Below are 11,699 nucleotides of genomic sequence, written 5' to 3'. Positions count from 1 at the left end.
AATCATCAGTAAGTTTTATTTTATTTAAGGTTAAAGTTAACCATTATCGTGCTTCTGGCAACGATATAGGATATGCCACCAACAGGTCGTGGTTAAAGTTCATGGGCCGCGGCTCATACAGCATTATACCGAGACCACCGAAAGATAGACCTATTTTCGGTGGCCTCCATTCTACGCTGTAGTGGCTGTACAGAAAACTCGATTGTGCCGAAGATACTTCGGGGCATTTTTTATTTGTTGGTGATACGTTAAGCAAATTAACATTAATATTCATGTACTTTGATGTTCAGTTAAATGTTATTTTAGCACTGTAGACATTCTCAATATAGTTTTTATTATGTTTAGGTCGATGTTACAAAGTACTGTGATAAATGTTAATCCTTTTTTTATCACAATCCTGTAACAAATTCAAAATCATATATTATTTTATATATATATATATATATATATATATATATTATGTTTAGGTCGATGTCTAAATATACAATATATGTATATATATATATATACATATATATATATATATATATATATATATATATATATATATATATATATATATATATATATATATATATATATATATATATATATATATATATATATAATCATCAAACACTGAGGAATGAAAAAAAAGTTTAAAATTAAGTCAAAACGAAAAACTTCAAGATGAATTTCTAAACTACATTCTTCCCACTCAGACATATTCAAAGATACTTCAATGCAACAAGAGAGAGATTTGCAATTGCATGCAAGCAGCTTCCTTACCTGAGGGGGGATTCCTCTCATCTCACCTGACGCAGGTAAACAGGTTAATGACTTGAGATTGAGGAACAGTCTGAAGAAGTCCATATTGATGTTTGGTGTCAGTCTGATCTTAGGTTTTAATTTCTGTCGTGGAAATTCCTGTTGGTAATGAAGAATGTATAAGAAAAGGTTGTTATTTATACATGTTTATGCATAGAATGGTTAGTATTATACATATGTATAGGTTAAATTTTGGGTATTCATTTTTTAAATATATCACTCAAAATGACAAGGTAGTCAGTTATTCATGTTTATGCATCAAATTATTGGTATTCATTTTCAAGTATATTATTCAAAAGGACAAAGTGGTCATTTATACATGTTTATACATCAAATGTTTGGTATTCATTTCTAAATACATCACTCAAAATGAAAGAGTTGTCAGTTATACATGTTTATACATCAAATCATTGGTATTCATGTTTTAAATATTTAACTCAAAATGACAAAGTGGTCATTTATGCATGTTTATACATTAAATTGTTGTATTTATTTTTTAAAGACATTATTTTCTCTCTCTCTCTCTCTCTCTCTCTCTCTCTCTCTCTCTCTCTCTCTCTCTCTCTCTCTCTCTCTTCCATATATATATATATATATATATATATATATATATATATATATATATATATATATATATATATATATATATATATATATATATATATATATATATATATATATATATATATATATATATATATATATATATATATATATACTGTTACATATATATTTATATGTATGTGTATGTACGTACGTATGTATGTATATAAATATGTGTGTGTGCATCCCACAAAGAACGAGAAGCTGTCAGGGCATAATTTCCCTTCATCCAGTCCACAACAAAGACGAACAACAACCCAACATAGCGCTTATTAAACTCAGCTTATTAGTAAACCAGGTGTATCAATCAGCGCCGTGTCAGGTGAACCAACTGGTACCTGGGTTAAGTAGCCGTGACGTCACGGCTTACCAGTTACCGAGAAGTTGATGCTAGGTTTTTATGTAATCTGTGTATCTCTATGTAATCTTTGAAATGTGTGGGCTATGAGATGCGTTATCTGTGAAATGTGTAATCTGTGAAATATGGGATCTATGGAATATGAAATCTGTGAAATATTTTATCCACGAAACTTGTAATATATGAAATATATCATCTACGAAATATGTAATCTGTGAAATATGTTATCTATGAAATATGATATCTATGAAATATGCAGTTTATGAAATATGTAATCTATGAAATATGTAATCTATGCAATGTGGAATCTATGAAATATGCAACCTATGAAATATGCAATCTATGAAATATGTAATCTATGAAATATGCTATCTATGGAATATGTAAGCTATGAAATGTGGTATCTATAAAATATGTAATCTACGAAATATGCAATCTATGGAATATGTTATCTATGAAATATGTAGTCTCTGAAATATGTGATCTATGAATGTAATATGCAATCTATGAAATATGAAATCTATGGAACGTTGCCTATGTTAGGTACTATGTACAGTAGATGGCTGTTTTTGGTAAAAAGTAAAATGTATCAGCAACGTGTGAAACCCGTGTATGAAATTATGTTGAATTATACAATGTATATGAGGATGAATTTGTTCAGTGGGGGACTGTAATCCACGAGTCTTTTTGTAGCCCTCTCTCTCTCTCTCTCTCTCTCTCTCTCTCTCTCTCTCTCTCTCTCTCTCTCTCTCTCTCTCTCTCTCTCTTTACATACATACGTTCACCCTTCTACTCTCAAAACCCTTATCTAATACATCACTTGATTTCTCTCTATTTTTTCCACCATAATTTGCAAAGTTTCTCACTTTTCAAAACTTTCCAAATTCCAAAGTTTCTGTACTCCTTTAGGACTCAGTTTACCTATCATGTACCCATCCTTTAGGCAATACCCAACATCCTTTATCCCCAGCTCTGTTAGTGCTATTGTGTATATTCACAACTCTATAATGGAGAATATCCTCTGTCATCTCCTATTGAAAGGGAGTTATGATAACCCTGTACAATATTATGGGTGTTTCCCAGCCTGTTTACACGTTCATTTGTGTGTGTGCGCAACCATACAATGCACCCACGGTACACCTACACCTACACAAACATAATGCACACATACAACATAATATATATACACACAAGCACACAAACTCAAATATAAAGACTGAGAAACATTACTAAGATTTTTCTAATCCTTAAAAAAGTACTAAAAAAGTCGTTTTTTGGGTACGACTGCTAAGTACTGCTACTCCTAAAGTATCATTAGTATGCTGTTATTCTAAAAGTATCATCTCTATTTTATGAATGATACTATATATATATATCAGATATATATATATATTATATACTATTGTTATGCCTATAGATAGCAAACATATATATATATATATATATATATATATATATATATATATATATATATATATATATATATATGTTATAACCTATATATATAAAGGCATTATTATAACTAGTTACGTAATCCGTAATTCGCATAACAAAATCGGGCAGATAAATCTTTTGACCATCGATCATGCATGACGGGTGCAAATTGCGCACGCGCTGTCGTGCACCGGAGTTTGTACTCCAATAAACCTTTCAGGAGACGTCCTGTTAACAGCAGGGACAGCAGAGACAGCAGCGGCAGCTGCGCGATCAGCGGAATGTGAAGTTAGATATGTTTACTTGTCACGGAGAGAATGGAAGTTGAACAGAAGTTGAATAAAAGTTGAATAGATGTCCCCCTGTTGAAAATACGTCGCGCTATTTTGCATGAGTGCCCGCGTTCTGTCCAGAAGAAGAAGAAGAAGAAGAAGAAGAAGAAGAAGAAGAAGAAGAAGAGGAAGAGGAAGAAGAGGAGGAAAACGAAGAAGAAGAAGAAGAAGAAGAAGAAGAAGAAGAAGAAGAAGAAGAAAGATAAGAAGAAGAAGAAGAAGAAGAAGGAAGAGGAAAATAAGAGGAAAGGAGGAAAAAGAAGAAGAAGACTACGGAAAAGAGAATAGCGCGTGCATAGTTGAATCCACGTGGTTGGCGATTAAGTTTCCTATTCTCTGGCGTCGAAGCGATTTTGGTGAGGGCAGACTCGGAAAAATTTGAGAGAGAGAGAGAGAGAGAGAGAGAGAGAGAGAGAGAAGGATAATGACTGAATAATTAGAAGTGGGATAGATAGAATTAAACATCTGAAAAAGGCAGGTTGATATAAACCGCCATTCTCGAAAGATACTGCTAAATTAAGGAGAGAGAGAGAGAGAGAGAGAGAGAGAGAGAGAGAGAGAGAGAGAGAAGAGAGTACACAATAAACGTAGAACTGAATCATTAAAAGGTGGAGGGGAAAATTCCATTAAAGCGTCATGAAATATGAGGTAAGTAAATATAAACAGTCCTGGAAAACTGCAAAAATAAATAAATAAATTGGGGCAGCCAGGTAATAAAGACGATTCTATATAAACAAGTAAAATATGCGCCGAAGTTTCTCCGGCGCAACCGAGTTAGCTATACAGCGTATAATACTATATGAAACTCTCAGCTAAGCTCAGTTGCTCCCCAGATGCGGTCGAGTGAAGGCGAGTCGGTGACGACTCCGGAAAGCGCTGCCAGACGCACGATCCATGGCTAACCTTAACCTTAAATAAAAAAAAAAAAAAACTACTGAGGCTAGAGGGCTGCAATTTGGTATGTTTGATGATTGGAGGGTAGGTGATCAACATACCAATTTGCAGCCCTCTAGCCTCAGTGGTTTTTAAGAATGAGTAGTCTCCTAAGGTCAGGAAATCTTTCTCGAGGTAAAGAAATAAATGGAAAAAAAAATGGTAGACGTATCCCAACGAAGTTCATCTCGAGTCTTCTGAAAAAGATCAGGTATCCGAACTGGATATTTAGTAAGTCGTTTTTGGGCCAGGTCCTCGGTTTATCTTTTTTAGGGTCACTTAACTTCTGGAGCTGACAGGACTTGGGCAGGACGCGGAGACAGAGTTCCTGTTGGCAAGATGGCGTCCTGATCTTCCGAGGGAAAACCTCTCTAATATGAGAAAGAGATCTATGATTCCTTATTCAAAGAAAATGGGAATAAGGTTGCCTCAGAAAAGAGTTATCAGTATTGACCTGAATTTGGGGATTATATAGTTTTAAAGATTAGAACACCGTAAGTATAGACTGTTTACCAGGGAAAGATTATTATAAAAGCTTTGATAATTCTGGCAACAAAGACTTGTCAGTTCATTTTTCAAAATCCAGCAGATATACATTGGTACCTGCATATATCCATTAAGCCACATTGATGTAGATATGCATGAGTAAATGAATGTATTTTGTACACTGCATTGTGGTAAACATACATCAGTACCTTTACGTGTCTGATACGCCACATTGATCTAGAACTCTAAATATACATTAATACCTGAGTGTACTCATTACCACACAGTATTCTAGATGCACATTGGAACTTGTATGTATTCACTACATCAACTCGTTCTAGATACAGGTTTAATACCTGTATGTATGCACCTCAAAATCTGTTCCCTTCCCGTCCAGAATATTCCAGGTGGTAAAACTATACTCACTCCAGATTACCTTCAGAGGAGGTCTCCCTTCGGAGGAGGTCCCCTCCTGAAGAGGTCCTCTTCAGAGGGGGTCTCCCTTCAGAGGAGGTCATCCTTCAGAGGAAGTCCCCCTACAGAGGAGGTCCCCTACAGAGGAGGTCCCCCTCTAGAGGAGGTTCCCCTTCAGAGGAGGTCTTTCTTTCAGAGGATCCCCATTCAGAGGAGGTCCCCCTACAGAGGAGGTACCCCTCTGGAGGGGGAGGTACCCCTCCAGAGGAGGTCCCCTCCATAGGAGGTCCTCCCTCTGGAAAATGTCCCCCTTCTAGAGGAGGTTCCCCTCCAGAGGAGATCCCCTTCAGAGGAGGTCCCCCTTCCCCTTCGGAGGAGGTCCCCTAACAACCCATTTATCTTCCCCTGCTGAATATTCTTATCGAGTTCGTCTCCTCATTTATCCTGGTGTCTCTGGGACCACCTTTCAGGAGGCCTCCTTTACACGGCGTCCTTATCTTTTTAACATACTTCCTGAATGTCGAAGGGTCTTTCGTCCTATATATAAAGAGTCGTCTCGGCGAATTTTCTCACGATTCGTCATCACTTTTTCCTCCACTTTTTAGGATTTAAAAACTTTTTTTATTTTGTAGTTATTAGTGTTTTGTTTTTGTTATGAACTTTGATGAACTTTCATAATCTGTCTGTGTGTCTGTCTGGCCCTCTCTCTCTCTCTCTCTCTCTCTCTCTCTCTCTCTCTCTCTCTCTCTCCACACGTTATTTACTTTCTCCAACTATTTTCTTAATTAGCATCTAACTCTTCGAAAAAATCTCACGAATTATAAAATCGTAAGTGGGTAATTATCTCTCTCTCTCTCTCTCTCTCTCTCTCTCTCTCTCTCTCTCTCTCTCTCTCTCTCTCTCTCACCAAAGAGAACCCCTACGCCGGACATTACTATCCCATAGAAAGAAACCCCAAAAATTAACGAGACATTACTTTTTTTCGAGACACACCACTAGAACTCCCATAACATTAATCGTCGCGTTCTGTTGGTGATTTGTGTGTGGCCCCCGAGTTGCGTTCGTTTGTCGTTATCGTTTTGACATCTCTCTCTCTCTCTCTCTCTCTCTCTCTCTCTCTCTCTCTCTCTCTCTCTTCCTTCTCCTTCTCCTACTTCTTCTTGTGTAGTAGGACTCAATAAATTAATCTTGGTTACTTGGCTGATACGCGGCCTGGTGTCAGGGTAGGGAGGGAAGGGGGAGGAGTCAGCGCCATGTGTGGTCAAATGCGCATGCGTGTGAGCGTGTTTATGTTTGTGTGTGGTATCTGATATTTTTTAAATGAGCGTCGGTGTCAGTGACGATTTCCATTATTTTTCTAAATAAGATTGCTCGTTTGTTATTAATACTTCTGACCAAAAAAGTAAGAAAGAGCAATATTTAGAATATTATATATATAAAAAATCGATGACTTTGACATTATCGAAAGATAAAGCCATTTTTTTTAAATAGTTAACGAATGCTCTCTTTAGCTAAAGTAGGTAACCAGGTCATTCACAAATTGAACTTCATTCATAAGCTGCGCTGTATATTGAGTCAGGTCAATGAAATGTGAATTGAATTAAAAATTTGAAGTGAATTGATTGAACTGAATTGAATATATAAAATTTAGGCCAAAGGCTAAGCACTGGGACCTATAAGGTTACTCAGCGTTGAAACGGAAATTGACAGTAAAAGGTTTGAAAGGTGTTTGATAATATATATTTTAATTGAATTGAATTACAGGAAGCATTTTATTTGAAGATTTTACAACCAAGTTGAAATTATGACATTTTCACAATTTTTCTTGTTTACGATGGATTTTTAAAATTCATCTGCTAAATGAGTTTCAGTCATTTTGATTCTTTTTTTTTATTAATCTTATTTCACTTTTTATTTTATTTATATTTTCTTGCTTATTCCGATTCTATTTTATTTTTTAAGTTATTTTAACCACCTTTAGTTGCTGCCAACATCACTCAGTTCAAAAATTCTCTGCCAGAGCCAATGACAGTTTATGAAAAAAAGTCTAAAAATCATTTGCAGCTGAAATAGATAACAACAAATATACCAAATAAAGGCTTATTAATGTACCTATGGCTATTTTTTTGTATTTTAAATTTTCTAACGTTTTTTTTATTTTTATTTTTAGCCTACTTTTACCTTTTTATCTGTTAATCTATTTACTTGTTTATATATATATATATATATATATATTTCTAGTTACTTGTTTATATATATATATATATATATATATATATATATATATATATATATATATATAATATATATATATATATATATATATATATATATATATATATATATATATATATATATATATATATATATTATTCGATTATTTATTTGTCATCAGCATGACTTTTTTTGGTTTTTCCCGTGATAATAATAAAAATAATAATTTCACTTGAAAACAGGCTTGCCATCACCAGTCCCACCCCTCCTCCCCTGCAACCCCACAATTATGAAATAATTAAAGGGTTAAAACTCATTAAAGCATAACATAATCCCCTTTCCCCTTCTTCTTCTTTCCGGCCCCAAAAAGAGGTCTCCTCTTACGGGGGCAATAAACACTTGCAAGTGTCATTTACAACCTCTATGTTAATGCGTCGAGGTAAACACCCGAGCCACATGTAGCTGATTTGATTCTCTCTCTCTCTCTCTCTCTCTCTCTTTCTCTTTTTCTCTCTCTCTCTCTCTCGGTATATATCTTTCTCTCTTTCTCTGTTCCATTCTCTCTGTCCCAATTTTGTGGCAATCGAGATACGAACTTCTAGATGATTTTCTTCACCTCTGTCTCTTCCTCTTTTTCTCTCTTTCTACCTATCTCTCTCTCTCTCTCTATCTCTCTCTCTCTCTCTCTCAGTATGCATCTTTCTCTCTTTCTCTCTCTCTTTCTCTCTGACCCATTTCTGCGGCAATCGATTTGCGAAAATCTAGAAGAAGATTTTCCTCACCTGTCTCTCTCTTTGGGTCTAGACCTCCTCTTCTGTCTCTCTCTCTATCTCTCTCTCTCTCTCTCTCTCTCTCTCTGTATGTATGTATCTTTCTCTCTTTCTCTGTCTCGTTCTCTCTGACCCATTTCTGTGGCAATCGATTTGCGAACATCTAGCAGATTTTCCTCACCTCTGTCTCTCTCTTTGGGTCTAGACCTCCTCTTCTGTCTCCCCTCTCTCTCTCTCTCTCTCTCTCTCTCTCTCTATGTATCTTTCTCTCAACCGAAGACTAGCGAACTTCCTCAAGCGCGTCTGTCTCTAATTTGGTACCTCGAGAGCAAACTAAGCCAGCCTCAGCAGCGACAGCCTTTGTGGCGTCGCGTCTACTACGACTGCAGCCAGCGACATATTGCGCAATCTGTTTCTCGATCCGTAACCTCTTTTCTCTCCCCTTCTCCTGCTCCTAGCATCATCATCCTCCTCCTCCTCCTCCTCCTCCTTTCCCATCCTCATCCATCCATCTACTTCCTACACCTTCCTTGTCATTCGTCCTCCTCCTCCTCCTCCTCCTCTCTTTCTCGAGCTCTGGTGGTGGTGGGTGGGTGGGTGTCCTTGCATCTGGATCTGAGCAAGACATGTCGGCAGGTAGCCCTTTTTCTTTCTTTCTTTTCCTATTTTCTTTATTTGTTTGGCTCCGAGCTCGTCTCGTTGCAGTTGCTGTAATATTTGGTTACTTCTTGGAAATGGATCGAGGACTTCCTCCTCCTCTTGTTTACTTTTTCGTCGTCATACTTCTCCTTCTTCTTCTTCTTGATCTCGCTCTCTGGCGGCTTGGACCGTTACAGAAGATTAGTCTCATCAACGGCTCCTCCTCCACGTTCCTGGGTCGGCGATTGCTGGGCATAGCCAAAGATCATGTGACAAGAATCTCTTCTTCTTCTTCTTCTTCTTTTTTTGTGTTCTCGCTTGCACACTTGTTCTTCTCGGGTATCAACATCCTGTTCTTTATCGCCGGCGCCTTGTTCTTCATCAGGCTAGTACTACCATTATCGTCTCGTGAATGCCTGTGCGCTCGCTCCGCATCTTCCGTCGCCGTTGCGTCTTTGTTTTTGTCCTGGACGTCACCCAGCGGGGGTCGAAGTGTATATAGAAGAGAAATCCGATGCCATGCTGCCGCTATTGCTGCTGAGGGGCGAAGGCGACGCCGCGGCGCTGTAGAGCTGGGTGTGGGCGGCCTCCGGAAGTGCAGGAATGCGCGCGGCGCCTCCTCCTCCTCCTGCCTGCCACCAGCGGCCTTCGGTTTCCTTCGATTTCTTCTTCTTCTTCTTCTTCAACTCTCACTTCCTCCACGCCTTTGACACTGCTGCTGCTGCTGCTGTTGCCATTGCTACTAATGCTGCTGCTGTTTCTGCTGCTGGTCCTGAGGCTGTTGCTACTAGTACTACTAACGCTGTTACCACTAGTACGACTGCTGCAGTTGTTACTAGTACTACCGCTGTAGTTGACACTAGTACTACTGCAGTAGTTGCTGCTCCTCCTGCTGCTGTTGCCACTAGTACACCTCCTACTGCTGTTGCTGCTGTAAAGCTGCTGCAGAAGCTGTTGCAATTGTCGCTTGTTGGGCCGAGATGGAAGCTCACAAAGGGGTCTTCAGTTGCCAGAGAGATGGCGAGAGAAATAGTTGGAATGCCGCCGAAAAAAAAGGAAAGGAGAGCTTCTATTGTGGCCAGGGCTTTCAGGAAAGAGGGAGGGGGGGTGGGGGGATGCGGTTAGCTGATTGATCTTTCCTGATGGATTAGCAAAACCGGTTTAGAAATGACCATTCATATTCAAGAAGGGGGGCCGGGTTCCAGCGCCGTTTATTAAACGGATTTTGAAGTGGACACTGCGCATGCGTACTTAGTCTCTCTCTCTCTCTCTCTCTCTCTCTCTCTCTCTCTCTCTCTTTCTCTCCTTTCACCGCCGACCTGTTTGCTGGTAACAATTAGGGAAGGGTGTTTGAAATAAATTCTCTATCAGCGAATTTGCCAAACTCATTTCGAGGTCAGCTCGGTAACTCTAGCAAGCATCTTAAGTCGCAGACGCAACGAGACACACAAGATATCCTAATGCAGGCTCCTTTATCTCTGCTAATTGTTTTTGAAGTATGCTAAATAAAGCAATTATAACTACAATCTCGAGACTTGTACCCAGATATTCTGTCAAAAATATACACAAAATTCCAAATGTTCTATACTAATATTTCTGTATAGACAATCTACGAGAATTTCAAATGTTTTTGATAATAATCTTTCTGTACAGGTAATCTACAACAATTCCAAATGTTTCTGATAACAATCCTTCTGTGCAAACAGTCTTCAAGAATTTCAAATGTTTTTGATAAAAATAACCTTTCTGTACAGACAATCTACAACAATTCCAAATGTTTTTGACAAAAACCATTCTGTATAGGCAATCTACAACAATTTAATTGTTTCTGATAACACCTTTTCTGTACAGACAATCTACAACAATTCTAAATGTTTTTGATAAAAACATTACTGTATAGGCAATCTGCAACAATTCCAACTGTTTCTGATAAAAACCTCTCAGTACAGGCAATTTACAACAATTTTAATTGTTTCTGATAACAATCTTTCTGTACAGACAATCTACAACAATTCCAGATGTATCTGAAAACAACCTTTCTGTACAGACAATCTACAACATTTCCCAATGCATTTGATAATAATCTTTCTGTAGAGACAATCTACGAAAATCTTTAATGATTTTGACAATAACCGGAGCCCGTCTAACAAGATGCTACCTGGCAGCCACGAAATCTATTCAGTCGCCCAAAGAAGGAAGTCGATTTCAGTCTATCTTGATACCTCAAAGGGGTGAAGAGCGACGAAGCAATTGAGAAACGCGCGCCAAAAGGACAAAGAAGTCCTTGGACTTCGGACTTTTTTTTTTGTTTATTTCAAAGTCCAAATGGAGGGGGCGTACCGGCCTTGAGCTGCTTCTCAGTGTGTTCTGCGCCAGTGGTTTTTTTTTTTCGTTTTTTTTTTTTTTTTAGTTTTCTGCCTTTCGAACGTACCTTTTCTCGTCTGCAAGGCGTAGCAGTGGTCTCGCTGATATAAGCTGCATTGATATAAGTTGCATTCATGATAATATCTAGGAGATTGTCAGGTTAAAATGAAAGGCGTTCATTCTGCGTTGCTTAAGGGAACTGTGAGATTCGACGAAAACAAAATGGGGTCCCGGCTGACTTAGGAAATGACGGCTATAGGAAGGACTTGAAAATATACGCGAGAGAATGGCTGTGTGGGTTTTAGGCCGATGTTCTGGCTATACAAATTAATAATAAAAGATTCA

At 37.9% G+C, this 11,699-nt stretch overlaps 1 protein-coding gene across 1 annotated transcript in view; it reads right to left on the bottom strand.

Annotated features, from left to right (window-relative positions):
* LOC136839938 (uncharacterized) overlaps positions 1 to 11,490 on the bottom strand; it is a 45,264-nt gene extending 33,774 nt beyond the window's left edge. The window contains exons 1-2 of the mRNA XM_067106211.1: positions 11,422 to 11,490; positions 9,623 to 9,956 (exon numbers count right to left, since the gene is read on the bottom strand). Of these exons, the coding sequence (XP_066962312.1) occupies positions 9,623 to 9,956; positions 11,422 to 11,490 (403 nt within the window). The remainder of the gene's footprint in view (positions 1 to 9,622; positions 9,957 to 11,421) is intronic.
* Positions 11,491 to 11,699: the final 209 nt, after the last annotated feature.

The sequence above is a fragment of the Macrobrachium rosenbergii genome, chromosome 7, assembly GCF_040412425.1.
Source record: "Macrobrachium rosenbergii isolate ZJJX-2024 chromosome 7, ASM4041242v1, whole genome shotgun sequence".
Classification (NCBI taxonomy): Eukaryota; Metazoa; Arthropoda; class Malacostraca; order Decapoda; family Palaemonidae; genus Macrobrachium; species Macrobrachium rosenbergii.
This window is presented reverse-complemented; position numbering and strand designations above follow the sequence as displayed.